Source organism: Triticum dicoccoides, chromosome 2A, assembly GCF_002162155.2.
Source record: "Triticum dicoccoides isolate Atlit2015 ecotype Zavitan chromosome 2A, WEW_v2.0, whole genome shotgun sequence".
In the NCBI taxonomy this organism is placed as follows: Eukaryota; Viridiplantae; Streptophyta; class Magnoliopsida; order Poales; family Poaceae; genus Triticum; species Triticum dicoccoides.
The window spans coordinates 4,359,221-4,380,093 of NC_041382.1; the positions used below are offsets into that span (position 1 = coordinate 4,359,221).

Genomic DNA, 20,873 nt, shown 5'->3' on the forward strand with positions numbered 1-20,873 from the left:
GGGGGGCTAAAACCCTAAACCTGCGGCGGCCTTTAGTCGCGGTTGGCCAGAAGAACCGCGACTAAAGGTCCTCCGCCCCGACGGCCACCTGGCGCCCACGTGGACGGGCCTTTAGTCGCGGTTCTTAAGCAACCGCGACTAAAGGGGGGGGGGCCTTTAGTCGCGCCCGTTCTGTCGCGGTTGCGCAACCGCGACTAATGGCAGTTGCGAACCGCGACCAAAGGCCCTTTTTCCACCAGTGTACCAAGGCAAATAGGAGAACTAGAGAATCTTGTTTCGCTTAACTTATCTGCCAATCACTTGTCTGGTCCCATCCCCAGTGAAATAGGGTACCTAAAGAAGCTTGTCTGGTTAGGTCTTGTCAACAACAACCTCATAGGCCCTATTCCAAGAACTTTAGGGAATCTCACTAAACTCACCATCTTGTACCTTAGAGGAAATTATTTATGTGGATATCTTCCTCCAGAACTAGGTTACCTGCTAAATTTACGAGAGATGTCCCTTAATGTAAATGAACTCATGGGTTCCATCCCTAATACCTTTGGGAGTCTAAATAACCTCACTCACTTGTATCTCTGGGAGAACAAACTTTTTGGGCCTATTCCTCTAGAACTAGGTTACCTGGTGAATTTAGAAGAGTTGGATCTTAGCATCAACAAACTCTTTGGTTCTATCCCTAATACCTTTGGGAATTTGGTTAAACTCACTAGCTTGCACCTAAGGGATAACCATCTTTCTGGATTTATTCCTCCAGAACTAGGCTACTTGGTGAAACTAGAAGATCTGGTTATTAGCAATAACACAATCATGGGTTCCATCCCGGATACCTTTGGAAATTTGACTAAGCTCACTACCTTGCAACTCAGTGATAATCAATTGTTTGGACATATCCCTCGAGAAATCGGCAACTTAACAAATCTTGAGAAACTCGAGCTCTCCAATAACTACCTCTCCGGTCCTCTGCCACCCAATTTGTGCATCAGTGGCCAGCTAAAGAATTTAACTGCAGAAGATAATTACCTGAATGGATCTTTGCCATCAAGCTTGTTAAACTGTACAAGCCTGGTCAGAGTTCGTCTTGAAATGAATCAACTAGAAGGAGATATTTCTGCGATGGGAGCTCATCCAAATCTAGTGTACATAGATATGAGATCAAACAAATTATTTGGTCAATTATCTTATAAATGGGGGGAGTGTCGTAAACTTAACAAACTAAGTATCTCAAACAACAACATCACGGGTAAAATACCCACAAGTATGGGGCAGCTGTTTGGACTAAGGATACTTGATCTTTCATCAAACAAGCTTGAAGGGGAGCTTCCAAGAGAACTTGGCAATCTTAAAAAGTTATTCCACCTGAACCTCGCAGACAATTCGCTCCATGGAAGCATACCACAAGAATTTTGGGCATTGTCCAGTCTGGAGTTTTTAGATTTGTCATCAAATTACCTAAGCGGTTTGGTACAAGGATCAATTGAGAATTGTTTAATGCTTCGCTCATTTAATTTGAGACAAAATAACTTCAGAGGAAGCATCCCTTCCATGCTAGGGGTGTTGCACAACTTAATGGACAAGTTGGATTTAAGTGAAAATTCATTTAGTGGGGCAATACCAAGCCAACTTAGTAGTCTAACCATGCTAGAAACTTTGAATCTTTCAAACAATGAACTTAGTGGCTTGATCCCATCGTCATTTAAGAGAATGGAAAGCTTGACATTGATTGATTTATCTTATAATGAATTAGAAGGGCCAGTACCAGAGAGTAAACTCTTCCGAGGAGCTCCAATCCAATGGTTCATGCATAATAAGATGATATGTGGTGTTGTGAAAGGATTGCCCCCTTGTAGTAGTCCAACCCAGAATGGAGGGAAGATGAAAGGATACAAAACACTTGCACTAGCCATGGTTACTACTACGATATGTCTTGTTCTTGTTGTATATATATTGGTGTTCCGACATGAGAGGAACAAATCAAAGTCAATTGTCAATTCTAGAGTTACACAAGAAAAAGTATTCTCTATTTGGAGTTTTGATGGGGCAAATGTGTTCAAGCAAATTGTGGAAGCAACCAACAATTTTAGTGAGACCCATTGCATTGGAACAGGGGGATATGGATCTGTCTACAAAGCTAGAGTTTCAGCATGTGAAATATTTGCGGTGAAGAAGATACACACGATACAAGATGACTGTTGTGTGAACGAGGCAATGTTCAATTCTGAAATAGAGGCATTGGTGCGGATTCGACATCGAAACATCGTCAAACTATTTGGGTATTGTTCCTCTAGACAAGGAAGGTTCCTTATCTATGAATATATGGATAGAGGTGACTTAGCGGAAATATTGAGATCCAATGCAAGAGCAATCGAGTTAGACTGGAGAAGGCGGGTACATATTGTACTGGACGTGGTTCATGCTTTGGCATACATGCATCATGATTGTTCGTCACCAATAGTCCACAGAGATATAACGAGCAACAACATTTTGCTTGATCTGGAATATCGAGCTTGCATTTCGGACTTCGGTACTGCTAAAATTCTCGATATTGATGGCCAGAATATTACAAGGCTTGCAGGGACAAAAGGCTATCTTGCCCCAGGTAAACAAAAATCAAACCTTAACAACTAGTTTTGTGGATGTGATGTATTTTGATCATTATGATGATCTTTGATCAATTTACTTGCAGCACATACATACGCTAATTAGATTATAATAATTGCAGAGCTAGCATATACAGACAATGTGACAGAGAAATGTGATCTATATAGCTTTGGAGTGCTTGTTTTGGAGTTATTTGCAGGATGCCATCCAGGTGATTTGCTCTCATCCCTCTCATCGAGAACCAAAACTAATGATGTTTACTTAAAGGATCTGCTGGACTTGAGGCTCGTGCTACCAGATGCCGCAACCACTAGAGAAATATACTCCATGCTCAGGGTTGCAGTTCAATGCCTTGAGCCGAGTCCATCACGCAGACCAACGGCACGGCATGCCAGTGACGAGTTATCAACGATTAAAGCATGTGCAAATCATATTGATTTTATACATGCTAGGCTCATCATTCCTACACAGTAGTGCCTATGTCTATGGATGACGTGATTGTGCCATGTAATTTCTTATATACCACCTAGGTACTTCCTTGGAAAGCATAGTGAACTTGAACTAATGTAAGCATCTTAGTACCATAATTAAACTAGGTATAATTCTTGTTAATATTATACAATGCAGGATGTAGGGTTTTACCTCATGACGAGGGCCCGAACCTGGGTAAAACATTGTGTCCCTACTTCTCCTGTTACCATCTAGCTCAGATCACCAAGCTTGGAACCCCCTACCTGAGATCTGCCAGTTTTAGCACCGACGCTACTCTAATCCATATACAAACGTTGTTCCTACATAGATCAACATAGAACGTAGAAATCTGGCATAGATAACATATAAACATAATCTGATTGGACATAGAAACTTAACACAATCCGATCGAAAAGTGCCCGCCACCCGAGTTCATCACTTAATGACTTGATACGAATTAAAATTAGAGGCTGATTGCACCACTTCCTTGCCGGACGCTTCCCCTTGGGATCTCGGTGGCTGGACTCGGCGTAGGCGTCGGTGTCCCCGGGCGCATCATCATCATCGCTGTTCAAAGCGGAGGAGGACGGCAATATGAAGATGCCCGCCATGTGTCGGGCGGCGCGGGTCTGCTCTCCTCGGAGCCATGCTCCTCTCTTCACCGTCGTCGCTGGCTGCATCGCCAACCACTCCGACTCTTGGAGCGCCATGCGGAGCACCTGGCATTTTGCGGCAATGACGACGGGCGTCCGTCTCTGCGGAAGTGTAGAAGCAATATCTATGTCTTCTACAGTCCTTTTTTTGGCATGAATATACGATGGAAGCAATATCTGTACATGCATGACTATGCTGGTTTTTTCACAAATGATCGTTTTTGTAACAGCAATCTGCAAGCACAGTGAGCGTGCTACAACATGATCGTATCCACTAAATATATACATTTGCGAAACATGTCGGCATGCCGTATTTCCTTTGAACAGTATCTGAAGCTCAATATCAAGTGTCCATGTCTAACCTTCCGTGGAGTCCAACTTTGCAGCTGGAATCAAACTGATCATTGGCGTCCATCGAGTCCAACTTTTTCAGCTGGAATCAGACTTTTTTGCCTTCCCTTGGACCTGGGCGGACGACCTGTCCTGATCGTGCTATAATATAACCGGCGTACGCCAATCTGCTGATGGTGAGTCTTTAGCAGTACACTCCGAGAAAGGGTTTCCCCCGGTTTTGTATTACAAAGCAACCACCACGATACAGCCAATGATAGGTGCTGAGGCGGAAGCAGCACAGTCACGCCTAAAAGAAACGGACCACACAGCAAACGAGGACTGACTCAAACCGTACATGGAGCTGTCTCAAGACTAAAGAGTCGTGTGTGGGAGCTACACCCATGAAAAATGCCAAGGATCGTGAAACTGATATAAGATGACTCCGTGACGTTTCACAGGCATAAACAAAGAACCAGTTCCTACCATGCAAGTCATGGCGACCTCCCCTCTCCTCACACTCATCTCACTCGCTCTCCTACTAGCCACGTTTCCACCAGCCATGTCTCTCGTGCCGACCCTGGAAGAACAGGCAGGAGCCCTCCTCGCCTGGATATCCACACTCCAAAGCCACCCAGCCCAGCTGCAAACCTGGGGAAGGGGAAACAACGGTACATGGCCATGCAGCTGGCATGACATCATGTGCAGCAAGCATCCGGGGAAGGGGAAACAATGGTACATGGCCATGCAGCTGGCACGGAATCGAGTGCAGCAAGCATCCGGGGAAGGTGATCACCGAGATCTCTCTGCCGGGGCTGCGGCTGAGGGGGGACCTCGGCACCCTCAACTTCACGGCGCTGCGTACTCTTACGAGTATCCACCTCTTCAACAATCAGATAAGGGGCTCCCTCCCACCCGCTTTAGCATCACCCTTGCCTAACCTGCGGCACCTAATGCTCCAGGAGAATGAACTTTCCGGTGAAATACCATGGCAAATAAAACACCTAGAGAGTCTAGTGGGGCTTGACTTGTCAGCCAATCACTTATCTGGTCCCATCCCCACTGAACTAGGCTACCTACAGAAACTAATTAGTGTAGATTTAACGAGCAACAACCTCACAGGCCATATTCCAAGAAGTTTAGGGAAGCTCACTAAACTCACTCTCTTGTACCTTGGTGATAACAAACTCTCTGGATATATTCCTCAAGAACTAGGTCATCTCTTGAATTTGCAAGAGTTGTCTCTTAGGCAAAACAACCTCACCAGTTCCATCCCTGATACTTTTGGGGGTTTGATTAACCTCACCGCCTTGTACCTATGGGGTAACCAACTTTCCGGGCATATTCCTCCAGAATTAGGGCACCTCGTAAGTCTGAGAATATTAGATCTTAACTTCAACAAACTCAAGGGTTCCATCCCCGATACCTTCGGGTGTCTCATTAACCTCACTGTTCTGTATCTATGGGATAATCAACTTTCCGGTCAAGTCCCTCGAGAACCAGGTTACCTACTGAATCTTGAAGATTTGGATCTTAACAAGAACCAACTCATGGGATCCATTCCCCCTACATTTGGGAATTTGACTAAGCTCACGACATTGTACCTTTACCGTAATCAATTCTCAGGGTATCTTCCTCGAGAACTAGGTTACTTGGTGAATCTACAAATGTTGGATCTTAGCACGAACAAACTCATGGGTTCCATTCACGATTCCTTTGGTGGTTTGATTAGCCTCATTGGCATGTATCTATGGGATAACCAACTTTCCTGGAAAGTTCCTCCAGAACTAGGTTACCTGGTGAATCTGGAAGATTTGGAACTTAACAAGAACCAACTTTCTGGGTGTATTCCTCGAGAACTAGGTAAACTTGCCAATTTAAAAGCATTGAATCTTGGCAAAAACAACCTCGTAGGTTCCATCCCCAACTTCTTTGGAAATTCGAGTAAGCTCACTACCATGTTCCTTGCTGATAATCAGTTCTCTGGATACCTTCCACAAGAAATAGGTTTCCTGGTGAATTTACAACGGTTAGATGTTAGCACAAACAAATTGATAGGTTCTATCCCCGATATCTTTGGAAATTTGACAAAGCTCACCACCTTGCAACTCAGTTACAATCAATTATTTGGACAAGCTCCTCGAGAAATTGGCACCTTAATGGATCTTGAGCTACTGCAGTTGGATGGTAACAATATATCTGGTCACTTGCCACCTGAGTTGTGCGCTGGAGGTTGGCTGAAGAATTTAACTGCATCTGATAACAACCTGAATGGACAACTACCGTCAAGTTTGATACACTGCAGAAGCCTAGTCAGAGTTTGTCTGGAAAGGAATCAAATAGAGGGATATATCTCTGCTTTAGGAGTTCACCCAAATCTTGTGTATATGGATATGATCTCAAATAAACTGTTTGGCCAATTATCGTATACCTGGGGGCAATGTCGTAATCTTTTGATGCTACGCATCTCAAACAACAACCTTACAGGGAGAATACCCGCAAGTATGGGGAGACTATCTCAGATAGGGCTTCTTGACCTTTCATCAGACAAGCTTGAAGGAAATATTCATTGTTGGTAATGGTACTTCTACGAGAGTGAAATCAGCCTTCTTCCAAAGGACAAAATTCATTGTTGGTAATGGTACTTCTACGAGATTCTGAGAGGATACGTGGTTAGGGGAGACGCCTCTAGCTCTCCAAATTCTTCTCTCTATAATATTGTTCAGCGTAGAGATGCTTACGTTGCAATAGTATTACAGTCCAACCATCTAAATATTCAATTCAGGAGGACGTTAGCGGGAAACCGTTGGGAAGCCTGGCTCCATCTTGTGAGAAGATTAATGGATGTTCACCTCTCTCAACAGCCAGACCAGTTGCACTGGAAACTAACTCAGAACGGAGTGTTTTCAGTGAAATCCATGTATTTGGATATTATCAATTCTGGCACTATTCACCGTTCTATGCATATTTGGAAAGTCAAAGTGCCCTTAAAAATTAAAGTGTTTATGTGGTTTGTCCACAAGCAAGTTATTCTAACTAAGGACAATTTGACAAACCATAACTGGACAGGATCGTGAAGATGTAGTTTTTGCGAACATGATGAATCTGTCAAACACCTCTTTCTTGATTGGCCAATGGTGAAAATTTTATGGCGGTCTGTTCACGTAGCGTTTAACATTACTCCTCCCAATACCATCCACACGTTATTCGGGACATGGCTGGATGGAGTTGAGTTAGAAACCGCGAAACATATTCGTATAGGAATATGTGCTTTATTATGGGCTATATGGAACTGCAGGAACGATTTGGTTTTTAACAGAACAACACATATTCATTTCTTGCAGGTTATTTTTCGGGCCACTACACTAATCCGTATGTGGTCGCTACTCACTCCGACGGATGCCAGGGAGCGTATGGTTACTGGGTCTATCTATTGGGAGACGGTAGCACAAGCTATCTTCAACCGTTTTGAATGGCGGTCATGTAATAGGATAGGTGTTTAGTTTCCTATCTATCTTTTTTCCGCCGGTTGTGGCTATCTCGTTTTCATGCTTTTGCTCTTTGTGAGCCTTTTTGTTATTTGAGACTTTGAGACTTTGTTGAATATTTTGCTTATTAATAAGATGGCCTCATGCATCACTCCGATGCAGATGCCAGGGGATAACCTCCTTTTCGGAAGAAAAAGAACTTCATATGTTCATATTCATTTCATATGTTCATGCATAAACAAAGTTGTACCGGTTCATACGTTCATACTCATTTCATTTTGCGGGGACAGAGGTAACCTCATGGGTTCCTCTTTAAATAATGGGATGTAATTAGGTCCATTAACTTCAGCTGTGCCTACGGCTAACAGCTCTAAAAGACAAATCTTTTCAGTTTGTGCTTCCAGTTCCATTATTTCTAGATCCTGCTTAGCTTGCAGTCTTGAGTGTATCCTGGATGATGAAGGCCACTGCAAGGATGCCAAGTGAGCAATTATTTGTGTGAACACATAAATAAATGCATATACAAAAGGAATAACCACATGGAAAGCCTAAACCATCAAAGGTGTAGATCGCAAAAGGAGTGCAACATCACACAAGAGCACTACCAAATGTTATTTCCGATCTATTTTCAAAATTTTAGCCTAAAATTTATATGCCATCTAAGAAAATTTCAAATACGAATTTAGTTTACACATTCATAGTATGAGAAGATCATATTTTTTGCTATGAAGAGATATTGGGCGTGCCACTAATATTTATGGAACAGTTTATCCTTCTTTTGCGGGGAGAAGAGTTTATGCTTTATGTATCACCTAATACATGTTATCTTTTAAAATCAAATTTATTGCAATGCAAAGATCATTGTACAGTAGTGCCTAGACGCAATTTTTTCATATTTTCTTATGATTTTTTAGTAGTGCTATCATGCATTATTGGTAGCGATGTAACATCAGCCTTGTCGCACGAGAACTTCTCCCCGCCACAAAGAAATACACGAGCGCATATATGCTTATATACCTCTGCGCCGTCGAGATGATCTGACAGTGCCTTCCAGATTGTTTTTGGCAACATTACTGCAAGATAATGAATAAGAAATTAATATGGTGTCTCAGTTCAACTGACCGGGAATAAATAGGAACATTAGTAAAAGTAATGTGGTGTTTGAAATGAGCTGCACTACTCACAGTTCAGCCAAGTTCCCCACAAGAACAAGAGAGAGAATCTCCGGCGGAACTGTGCCAGTCAGCATATTCCCGTTCAGCCGCCTGCAAGGAAGAAACAAAACTTGTCATTTTGTACTTAGAAGATTGCACCTTCTCTGTATTGGTGGTTTAACATACAATGTTGCAATGCACGTTAATTATCATTTCTTCATCTTTGTGTAATACTTGTAATGTGACCAGAAGTCATACAGATAACGCAGCGTCTGGATGGCCCCGAGCGAGGCCGGTATGGCTCCAGTGAGAAGGTTGTCATAGAGATGAAGAGTGATCAGGCTTGTCAGGTTGCCCAAGGTCGCTGGTATCGATCCGGTGATGTTATTTGCATACAGCTCACTACATGCAAAGACGAGGAGGTCAATCCCTGGTGTAGTGTACGTGCAACAGCAATGTCTCTGCTTGGCAGCAAGGTTGCAGATCTTCTTACAGATACTGAAGATGCTGAAGACCTCCCAGCTCCGGAATCAGGGGGCCTGAGATGCCCGCCTTGCCCAAATCCCTGCACCGCATGCACAGTGGAAACAAACAATCAGAGGCATATTTATGTATATCCTTTAAACAAGGCCGGAGAAATGAGAAAGAAAAGTGAACATACACACGGACAACGGAACCGTCGCTGGAGCAAAAGACATGAAACCAGGTGCAGGGATCGGGAAGGGTTGGATCCCAGCTCTGCAGCACGTTGTTGGGGTCCTCCCACGCCTGCCTTTGCGCGTAGAGGATGTCGCCTTCAGATCTCAACCATTACAAACTAGCGTAAGTATTCCTGGAAACTAGAGTTGCAAATATATGACCATGTGCATGTACCTACGTACCTTCTACGTTGCAGCTTGCAAGAATTGCAAGAGCAAGGAGGCTTGTCAGGAGAGCTACTGCAAAGTGAGTCACCATTGCGCTTGGAGCCTGAGATGTCTTATTTTGGGTTGGTGGTACTGGTGGAGCGATGGCAGGCTTTTTATATGCACTTGTGCAGAAGGAAATTTCCCTCCCTCTACTGAACAAGATGCCAACACACATACGTACGCACGTACGCACACAAACGTATGGTTATATGTCTTTGTGACGAAAGATAAGAAAATAGAAACAAATTAACATACTAGGTTATTTTAGTCTTGCAGAGAGTGATTGCCAACCATGTGCAATTATTTAGTTGCCGGCCATGCATCCAGGCCGGCTGGTGAAGAAGTGGCAAATGGAGACATTATGTAAGAAGCAAATGCACGAGTTTTCAGAGGTAGCTTAACTAGGAGAAAAGATTTAGCATGCCAAGGAGGTAGATCTCACTTTTTAGATTAAAAAAATGCTGGTTGATGACCATTTACTACATAAAATTTGCTTACTTGAGACGAACAGTAACCTAGCCAACAGTTCCCTCCCCCTTGCCCCTCCTCCTCGGCGTTGTTGCGGACAGCGCCGGGGTTCTCTTCCATGTGGTCGGCATCGACCGTGGGCTAGGATTTCACAGTTGTGGGCACAGGAACATACGTGGGGGGAGCGGCAGTGCTGGTGTCGGTGCGGCGGCTTCGCTGCTGCTTGTGGCGGAACCGGCGCGGAGGTTGTTGACCGTTGTGGCGGCAGCAATGCTCGCCATCTCCCTACTGAACGGGAATGGGAGCCACTCTCCTATTTAAAGTGGTGCCCAAGCCAGTGACATGCTTCGCACATGCCCTCCAGTTTGCATTGCTTCGACAATCTTCTACTGTTACGAACAAGGTACTGCTTCACCTCATCCCCATGCACCACTTCCAATGCTGCTTTCCTAGCTCTACCTAGCTTGTGTCTGCTAACTTCCATGTTAAATTTCTTCCTAACTTTCCTTGAAAATGTAGCTAGAGAAATCTTCTCATTATCTCTGAACTTCTCCACATATTTGCTAGCAAGAAAGGGGGCTGTTAGTTCTTTGACATCCCAGACCTTCTCACAAGTGTGCTCTGCAATTAAAGTCTTCACAAGAAAAGATTGTGTCCTATTGTCATTGACAGCCACTAGTTTCCAAGGGCAACCCTCTTCACACACTGCCTCAAATCTTTGTTTATTATTTTTTTTTCCTAATTTGCACCCTGTTCTTCACTGCATACTGTGCTACTACTTTCCTAAGGAGCTCCACAGAATCAAAAACCATGCCCAGCTTGAATTAAGGGTTTTCCATGTCAACAACTGGGTTAAATGGTTTAAACCTATAAATGGGTTTCTCCTTTTTTTTCTTCTTATACTCCTCATCATCAGAGTCACTTTTATGTTTTCTATCCCAGTCATCCTCTTCTGGCAGCTGCAAATCATCTTCATACACATCATCTGTCCCAGGAACATGCCTGTACTTAGCACCAATACTTTTGCCTTTCTCAATCAAAGCATAGTGCACAACAGCATCTACATTCTTGTCATACTCCTCATCATCCTCCTCCATTCCATAATCACTTTCATACCAAGTAGGATCTATGTCTGAATCACATTCATACTCTTCTTCTGAAACTTCTGAATTTTCTGATATATCTGCATCTTCTTGTTGCTCTGAATTTTCTGTCTCCTCTGACAGTTTCTCTGTTTTCATCTTCTTGTCCTTTCTAAGTGGACTAAATATAACTTTGGGTAGAACAGGGCAACCTTTGAACACAATGTCATCTTCCTCCTGCATCTCAGGTTTTCTGATATGCCTGACAAACAAAACCAGTACCTTTGAGTGAACAGAGGCTTTGGCCATCTTCTGACAGTGAACTTCCAGGATAATTTCCACCATATCTGCAAGTGTTTTTCCAGGTGGGCACCAATACATAATTTTCTCATGATCAGGATCATTCAATTGTGCTAGCATGTAGTAGATGTAGTCACTTCAAAAAGTTCTTCTGTCCAAATTGTCAAACCAACATATCTTCTCATCCAAATATGTCAGATTCACTCCCTTCCCCACAAAAAACCCACCATGATGCACCTCCACACTGAATTTCACTGATTCATAACCTACATTCAACAATGGACAGTGCATTCAATAAATACATTCAAAAAACACACTACTAACCCTAGCTGCTATCCCCAAAAATATTATGTGATAGAAATCGTAGATGAATACCAACACACCCTAACTACTACTGCTCATTGAAGTCATAAAACTACTACGATGCTCCAGCGATCATCATCTATTGTCGAAGGGAGAAAACCCTAACTAAATTGGGGGAAAACTTACCGTATATCGGCCTCCCATGCGCTTCGGTCCTCAGGAGTGGCAACTCCATCGCCGGATCCACCGTCGTCGCCGATGACTGACTTGCCACCGACCAGCTTGCCGCGCCAGCGGCGCCGCCTGTCTCCTCTCCCATCGGCGAAGAACACGAACAGGCAGAGAACAGAGGAAAGGGGGGCTATGCGCCTTTTGCCCTGGATCCAGGGGTCTTTGTGCAAAAAACGATGCAGTCCAGAGGCCTCACGTGCGCCGCGCGTGACAGCGAAACAGAAAAAACCGGGCGACGGCGCGGTTCAGCTGGTGTGTGTGACTTGATTGCACCCGTAACGCAAGTTCTGCAACGGGTTTTTCTGGTTTGCAAGTAGTGTGACTTAAGTGCACCGACGGTGCAAGTTCTTAGACTGCCAGTGTTATTTACTCAACAAGGTCGGGGAGAATCCTTGCCTGGGGCAACTGATGCAAACGATGGTGTCTCGTGTGGATGTCATCTCCTCCTTGGAGGCGTTATCATTTCCTTGTTTGTTCCCTTCTCAGGCACCTGGGGAAGCCCTAGGCCAGGTTTACTAGGCCACATGAGAGGGCATCGTCTCCTCCTTGGAGGTGTATCCTGGGTGCCCATGGAGTCCACGGGAGTGGGAGCTGGAGGTCGTGATCTCGCCGATCTCTTCGGCGAGGCTTAGGCACATGGTCTCGTCGGTCTCTGCAGCGAGGCTTAGGCACTGTGTCATTTTGGTGATGGTTGCTGCTATGGGCATGAGCCTTTGGAGCGCAACATACAGTGCCAACAACACCAAAATCTAAAAGGTATGTTTTATAAGATGACGATTCGACCTGTGAAGATGTACGGGCTAGAATGTTAGCCAACTAAAAGGCAAACTGTCTAACAGTTAGGTGTAGCATAGAAGCGCATGTTGAGATGGATAGCTACACAAGAAATGATCGGTTCAGAATGATATATGTGATAGAGTTGGCATAGCTTGTCCAACATTATTTTTGATAGTTTGGACACGATCCTAGTGCTCAACCATTATAGCTCAGCCTGGACACGGTCCGGGCCGGTCCGGTCCCGGTCCGAGCCGGCGTTTGGACCGGCCGCCGGTGGTCCGGTCCGGACCGGACCGAACTGTCAAACGAGCTAGTATTCTAGGACCGGACCGTTGGGGTGCCATCTCTGTCAGGCCCGAGAGGACCGGCCAGCTTTTAGCTCCTGTTTGTTGCCAGGAAGTGTATATTTGCTCCTTTTAGGTCGTATTTGTTGCCAGGCAGTGTATGTTTAGGCATCTGCTGGTTTTGGAGAGTAGATTAATCAAAAGTACAACAACAACACTACTGTTAGCTACTACCTAGGCTGTGTTCTACTGTTTAGGCATCACATACTGACATGGATGTAATATGACAAGTCATCAGTGATCACTACAGTTTTCAGATAAGTTTGGACCGAAACAGCGGAAATATCACAGCCACAAACAACTAATTTGGACAGCAAGCACTGGACTAAATTTGGACAGCAAGAATAACTAAATTTGGACAGCATTTCCTTTGTTTTCTGGACATCCACAAACTGATTTTGACAGAAAAGATGGCACAAATCAGGTTAAGCACAAATATCACATCCACAAACATAAGGTCTTATCATCATCGAACGACACGATTACAAACTTGCAATGATAATTCCAAGTCCATGTCAATTGACAAGTTGAACATAACACAAATGAGAGGTTCATCTCCAAGCTAGCAGTGACAATTCATAGTTCATGACTTGAAAGGTTCCAACATAACAGAAATGCAAAAGTAGCCTTCACATGAGAAAGATCACTTTGACATTCATCTCCAAAATAGCAAGATCAACATCCACATGATGAACGTCTACAAGTAAGATAATCAACATTCACATAAATAATACTTGGTATCGTATGACAAGTGAAACATGTAGGAAGAATAGTTACCAATCATTGATCTCCTCCACCACAATGGGTAACTTGATGTTCTCAACATCATCCTCTTCATTCTCATCCCTTGGCTACAAGTGTGGATGTTAGACAAATGCTCACATCACAAACAACAAGACCAAAAAAGAAAGAAAAAAAGGTAAGGAAAAGATGGCAAACATACCACCAGATTCAAGTCAACATGAGCACCCTTGATATAACTTGCACCACAAACTAATGCCTCCACCATAACCGGTTTTAACGAACTCCTATAGTCATCTAATACGACACAAGTTGACAAAATAGTTTGAGGATGAGAAGTTGAAAAGTTTATAACCAAAGTTCAATAGTACGAGTTGACATACCTAAAATCCTTCCGGTCGTGCTGAAGGTAGATTCCGAAGACACGGAGGTAGCCGGGATAGTAAGGAACCTCCTGGCTATCTTGGCCATAATTGGGTACCTAGGAGCATTGTCTTTCCACCAACCAAGAAGATCAAGAGCCTTGTTGCGAGGGGCAACCTCATCCTCTAAGTAGTTCCTCAACTCACTCTTTGATATTCTTGTTGAACGGGATGATAAGAAGGACTCGTACCCATCTTGAACCGGGATACTAGGAATGTTTGTAGAGGAAGATGAGCTTTCTCCATTTCCAGCTCGCTTATCTTGAGCAACACATTTGTCATACAAGGCCGCCAACTCTTTCTCCACGATTTTGATCTCAGATCTAAACCTCGTACTTCCTTCTCCATATAGTTCTCCAAAGGCCCACTCTATGTAACCCATCTTGTACCTAGGATCAAAGATGATAGCATTGGAGTGAATTAGAAAGCATACGAGTAAAAACAACAAGCATATGAGTAAAAACCAGGAACCATTGGAGTAAAAACAGCAAGCATGTGTACCGTGGATCAAAGATGGTTGCGATCACCATGGCATTGTTCTTTTCTTCCCAATATTTGTCAAACTTCTCCAACATTGCTTCACCCATTTCCTTGTAGTGGTCACTATCACTAGTCATTGCATGTTTGATTGCAAGCTTGACGCCAACAATGTATGGGTACAAGATGTTCGAAGTGAGATATAAACTTCCTAAAAATGCTTTTGTCACCTCAGCCAAACTCCCAAGTAATGGAGAGATAAGGTCATACATGTCCCACTCTGCGTTTGTCGGCGCCCAAGCATAGTTGGCAGTCGAACCAGCATGAGAGGTCAAGGCTTCCTTATATCCACGGGCAGTGCTAATCATCTTAAAGGTTGAACTCCACCTTGTTTTACAATCCAGGTGTAAATGATTACCAACTTTGACACCCAAGCTTTTGCAAGTGGCAACAAAAGCATGGAGACGAGAAGGTGACCTCTTGAAGTACTTCACCGTCTCTCTCAAGCTGTTTATCAAATTATCTAAGATCGCTGTCCCATCTTGCACGACCAAGTTGAGGATATGTGCACAACAACGGATATGAAAATATTGGCCTTCGAAGTCCTTACCTACAAAAGACAAGCATATGAGCATAAATAGCTTCTATATTAGCATATACAGCAAGCATATGAGCATAAATAGCTTCTATATTAGCAAAACAGCAAGCATATGAGCATATATAGCTTCTATATTAACATATACAGCAAGCATATGAGCATAAATAGCTTCTATATTAGCATATACAGCAAGCCTATGAGCATAAATAGCTTCTATATTAGCAAAAACAGCAAGCATATGAGCATAAATAGCTTCTATATTAGCATATACAGCAAGCATATGAGCATAAATAGCTTATATATTAGCAAAAACAGCAAGCATATGAGCATATATAGCTTCTATATTAACATATACAACAAGCATATGAGCATATATAGCTTCTATATTAACAAAAACAGCAAACATATGAGCATATATAGCTTCTATATTAACATATACAGCAAGCATATGAGCAAAAAACAGGATACAATCATACCTCTCCGAAACAGGAACTTGGCCTTCAAAGCATCGTCGCACCATCATTGTTTGAAGCGTTGTCATGTGACGGACATAATTTTGGTCTCAATATTCCATTCTGTCACACACGCATAGAGAGCATCCGCAATGACATTTCTAGAGTGAGGAGGATCCAACTCTATGAAAGCAAGCACACGGGTTTGTAAGTTCCAATTCCCATCTATATAGTGTGCAACCACACACATGTAAGATAAGGTTTGGTTGCTTGTCCACAAATCTGTAGTTAGACATATGGAGCTCACACCCTTTAGGAGAGATTTAAGCACCTCTTTTTCGTTCTTGTAAACCCTCATGCACTCGGCTCGTATTGCCTTCCTTCCAATGGGTTTATAATTTGGATTCATGCACTTCATTAGAATGTTGAACCACTCATGTTCAACCATTCTAAATGAATACTCATGCACACATATCATCTTAGCAATAAGCTCCTTAACGATTCCTTGGTTGTACTCAATAGAGGGGTGCATTGTTGGACCACTTGTTGGACCATTGATTCTGCGCAGTTCAGGAGTTGTTTGGATGGCATTCCTAGCCATCTTGTCCCTTAAACCTTCACATTTTAAGATATGCCTTCCAATAGTTGAGGTGCTGCCACCTTGCGTATACGCATACCTCTTTTTGGGACAATAATTACAAACAGCCTTCAACACCGTCTCTCCTGGATGCTCCGTTGATGCCTCTTTGACCTTGTGAAAATGGGCCCAAACATCCGATGACATCCTAACAGGAGCATTGGCTCTTGGCCTCTTGTTCTTTTTCTTTTTCCTTTCTCTTGCCTCCTCCTCACTAGAAACAACATGCACAAGTGATTCCTCGGACATAGTGTCACCTTCTAGTTCATCAGCTGATTCCTTATACCCTTCTGATGTATCATCATCCGACATATCAGCACTCGCTTGTGGTGGGACTATAAACAGATTCTGCTCCTCATATTCCTCATCGTCCTTCTCCTCGTCCTCGTCCTCCTCCTCCTCGTCGTCTTCTACCACCTAACACACATGAGCACACAAATAAGCAAACAACACCTATAAGGTTATATGGAAATATGGCTACATCAAGCATCAAGTAAAGCAAACTTACAATAGTAGGTGCATGAGGCAACTCGGAGCAGGTTGCGGAGCCAGAGGCAGCGGCTTCCGCGGCACGCACGCCGGCACCGGTGCAGTCGGGGAGACGCGGAGGAGGTGGAGGGTGTTTTTTTAACCTACAAATCAACTCTCCCACTGGGGCATTGGGAAAGTCTTTCGCCTTCCTAATCTGCACCTTAGGCTTCTTCTTCTTCCTCGGAACCGGCGGAGGCAGCGCCGAATCTTGCCTAATTAGGTAATTCACGCTCTTCTCCTTTGCCTTCGCCTTCGCATTCTCCTTACCAGCACCCTTTCCCTTCTCATTCCCCTTCTCCTTCACCATTATCTACAAAAAACAGCACATAATATCTGCAGTCAGTACATCAATCAAGTGCAAAAAAATCATCTTCTTCTTTTTGTAGCATAGAAAATCATCTAGTACTAGTGCAAATAAACATAATTATCTCCTGACCATTATCTACAAAAAAACAGTACATAATCCCCTTCATCCATTAACATCACTCAATAAGACATAAATGTATTGCAAGGACTGGAGCTGTAACTAACTATTACCACATAAACCTGGATAAACTACCTATCGCCCTTAAATTAGTAGTCAATTGACCAGTAAAGATTAATAGATTTCTTACGAAATCTGAAACATAGTAGCAGCATCAGGTTGTAAGGGGCTATTGATACCGCTCAGCATAGGTTAAGTTCCAAAAGCAATTAAAGGTTGCAAGCACTTACCAAAGTATAGTAAACCAAACAAGCTATCATAGTCTATTGATGGTTCACAAGCACAGTGGGGAAAAGGTGCCTATTGATTACTAGTACTTCATTCCCATTCTCCTTCACTACATCTCCTGAAACTCTTGACTAATTATCTCCTGACAACTTATCAGGTCAAGCAACACCTGGTGCCTATATGCCAAATCCTGGGAATGCATCTTTCAGTGCTACAACTCAATCCTCTCATGCACAATTCCCAGGCATGTTACGCATGTACCATCTGCAGCAGCCTCCCTCAATCGTAAGTCCACATCCAATGGTACAGGTTAGAGAAAGATTACGTCTTCCTCTTCGTGGCGCTCGGTGAGGAACCAGGGAAGGACGGACCGACGGCATGCTGGCCTTGCTGCCTCCCCGATGTACACGTGCTCCTCCAGCTCGGACTCGGATGAGATGGCGCCGTCGGTGAAGGGAGAGGCCGCGGGTCAGGCTGAGCCACGGGCAACGGCGCCGTCGCCTTAGGGTTAGGGTTAGGGATAGAACAGAGGAGGAGGCACTGCCTCTATTTGCAGAAGGAATCGAGCAAGGAGGGGGAATGGAACGAGGGGGAGGGGGTTGCTCGGCTCGGGGGCTCGGGGCCTCGATCTGTTACACAGTTTATGGGCCTTGCGCCATCGGTCCGCTCGGTCGGCCCGGTTAAAGACCGGACCGGACCGAACTTTTTTCAGTCTGTTTTGCTGGGCTCAGACCGGCATATTTTCCTATCAGGCCTGGACCGTGCGGGCCGGTCCTAAACAGGCCACGAGCGGGCCGCAAAGCCCGCTCGTGCCGTCCAGGTTGAATTATAGCTCACAAACTTCAGATTTCTTAAGCTGATTCCTCCTTCATTCTTCTGTTGGAACAACTTATCTCATCCCATCCAAGGAGAACATCACCCATCATTCTCCTCATGCCACCAGACTATCCTTGACATTTGCAAAAGACCAGCACATATCTATACCCCTATATAGTGTGCGAATAATTTTAAAAGATGGTCGTTGGATGAAGCCAATCCGACGGTGCAAAGATGGCAAATCCGAGCACTACTGGCCGTTAGATATCATTTACATTCCACCAGATTTTGCCACATGTACAATTTAGAAGACTCCATGGTAGAACTTAAGCATAATGCATAAACCTCAAAACACAAACACTTCTCCTTTGTTCTATAATCGTCCGTATCATAATTGCCCAAATTTTTTTCTACATGAATAGCCATTATTTGTTTTTACTTAATGCTTTACAACGCACAATTCCATGAATCTTAAAATAGATTAGTTTTTTATAAAAACTAATTGGTTTTGAATGAGATGAATTATAAGAATTAAACGAACATTTACATTATGCATATATGATTCAAAGCTAAATGCTATAATGTGGTATTTATTCATTATTTGGTTGTCAAATCTCGTGCGTGCAATGCACGTGTACCTTACAAGTGTCGTCTGAGATTTGAAACACACACATTCCATACATATGGAACATAGATGATTTGATCGGGACATCTTTACTGCCACTTGACAAGTCCTTCTTCGACCAATCCATGAAGCAGTTCTCACTGCTATTCTTGGTAGACCGAAACCTTCAGTTCTTCATATATCCCCAAGAGCTTTGGTTGCCTACCCAGCTTTTATACAACTGAATTTTTTTTCTTCGAAAACTGGATAACCCTTATGTGGTTGATATTTTTATTCAAAGCCTACAATTTTATGGCCTTTCCTCAAGCCATAAGGAGGGACCTCAAAATTAGTCTTCAGGGTAGGGATTGTTTGTGTCCTGTTGTTCCTTATTTGTCCTGTCAAATTACGTTTTGATGTACTTTCTCACCCAGATAAGTATTGTACTATGAAGGCCTTTCCTCAAGCAATAAGCTGCTTTCGCTGAGCAATTTCCTTATAAAATTCACGTGTTTAACTGCTTAAACCGAAGGATTTCTTTACGAAATTCCTACTGTAACTGCTAAAAGCGTAGATAGAGCTAAAAAATCATACAGATTTTCCAGTGGGTATTTGATAGTTGCACCATCGTATGAAATTCGTGCTCAGCGTGCTATTGTAATTAATATGTACAAACTCTCGAAAGTGCACTGGGAAGGTTATCTAACAACAAATGTTGTGACTATACGATTAAAACAAAGGGTGTCTTAAAAAGTTCATTGTTTGGGTGAATGAAATTTTTAGCTTCTTAAGTTCATCGATTGGCAGGGTGGCCACACGCACAACCCAAACGGAACCTTACATTTAAGCAGTCATCAAAACTTCTGCAGGTGTCGATTTCATGTACTTACATCAACCTTAGGTATTCACATATTATTAGAAAATGGGAATAATATTGCTCTTTCCAATGATGTTACTAGTATTGCTCTAGTACATTTCCCCGATAAATTGGGTCCCGCTTCGGTACAACTCCCTCATAAAACGTATAAAGGGTAGTATGGACTTTTCACAAGTCGTATCCATTTTATGATGGGTTGTCCAGTATAAGCGAGTTGGCCACGAGCTGCTGAGAAATAGGCAATTTCTCGATTAAATTAATCCACGAGTAAATCACTAGCATGGCATTGACACAAATAAATGCATACTGATATTCAGTCAAGCAAGCACATACTACGCTAATTGTAGAAAGATCTACGTATAACGCTAGCATGGCTAAAACAGAGAACAGTAGGAGCGGGATAAACGAGTTATACCCTCCAGTAGGCCATGCAGAGGCCGCGGCTTTAGTGGCAGCAGCGGCGTCCTCGGCGGCCTTCTTGTCGGCTTCAGCTTTCTCGGCGGCGGCACGTTCGGCGTCGATGGACATGGTAATGATGAAGGCGACGCGGACGTAGAGGAAGTAGACGATTGGAAGCGAGCAGTCGCATAATCGCTGCCCAAAAACCTATTCGCCCCTCACCCCGTACAGGAACCAGAAGGACGTGGTTTCGGAGACCTGCTCTCCCGTCGACCGTGTACTACTTGTGATTTCTTATAGTGCAGATTATATAAGAACAAACAATGACGTACATACATAAAAATATTTCTGAAAAAATCGAAAATATTCTTGAACAAAATTGTGAACAATTTGTAAAAGTCGGATATTTTTGAAAAAATAAAATTATTTATGCAACTCCAAACTTTTCTGAAAAATGCAATAATTTTGAAATTCCGATTTTTTTTGGAAAAAGTGAAGAA

General features: G+C 43.3%; 2 protein-coding genes across 2 annotated transcripts in view; one reads left to right on the forward strand and one right to left on the reverse strand.

The window, feature by feature from the left end:
* The window catches only part of LOC119352606 (probable leucine-rich repeat receptor-like protein kinase At1g35710), a 15,121-nt gene extending 8,490 nt beyond the window's left edge, over positions 1 to 6,631 (forward strand). The window contains exons 2-7 of the mRNA XM_037619168.1: positions 242 to 2,596; positions 2,798 to 2,992; positions 3,226 to 3,382; positions 3,539 to 3,584; positions 5,018 to 5,555; positions 6,060 to 6,631. Coding sequence (XP_037475065.1) covers positions 242 to 2,596; positions 2,798 to 2,992; positions 3,226 to 3,382; positions 3,539 to 3,584; positions 5,018 to 5,555; positions 6,060 to 6,631 — 3,863 coding nt within the window. The remainder of the gene's footprint in view (positions 1 to 241; positions 2,597 to 2,797; positions 2,993 to 3,225; positions 3,383 to 3,538; positions 3,585 to 5,017; positions 5,556 to 6,059) is intronic.
* Positions 6,632 to 7,917: 1,286 nt separating this feature from the next.
* LOC119358558 (leucine-rich repeat protein 1-like) lies at positions 7,918 to 9,651 on the reverse strand. Its single transcript, XM_037625044.1, has 7 exons — positions 9,576 to 9,651; positions 9,356 to 9,488; positions 9,188 to 9,259; positions 8,929 to 9,096; positions 8,725 to 8,805; positions 8,558 to 8,613; positions 7,918 to 8,007 (listed from the first exon to the last, which is right to left on the reverse strand). The coding sequence occupies exons 1-7, from the start codon at positions 9,649 to 9,651 to the stop codon at positions 7,967 to 7,969; spliced, it is 627 nt and encodes a 208-aa protein (XP_037480941.1). The 3' UTR covers positions 7,918 to 7,966.
* Positions 9,652 to 20,873: the final 11,222 nt, after the last annotated feature.

Bases quoted from the DNA above. Each gene is read 5' to 3' on its own strand.
- LOC119358558 (XM_037625044.1), bottom strand. From the start codon at position 9,651: ATGGTGACTCACTTTGCAGTAGCTCTCCTGACAAGCCTCCTTGCTCTT. The intron at 9,260-9,355 runs GTATGTTCACTT...CATGCGGTGCAG, and splicing joins GACGGTTCCGTTGTCCGTGT to GGATTTGGGCAAGGCGGGCA. The intron at 8,806-8,928 runs GTATTACACAAA...TCTTCCTTGCAG, and splicing joins GACTTCTGGTCACATTACAA to GCGGCTGAACGGGAATATGC.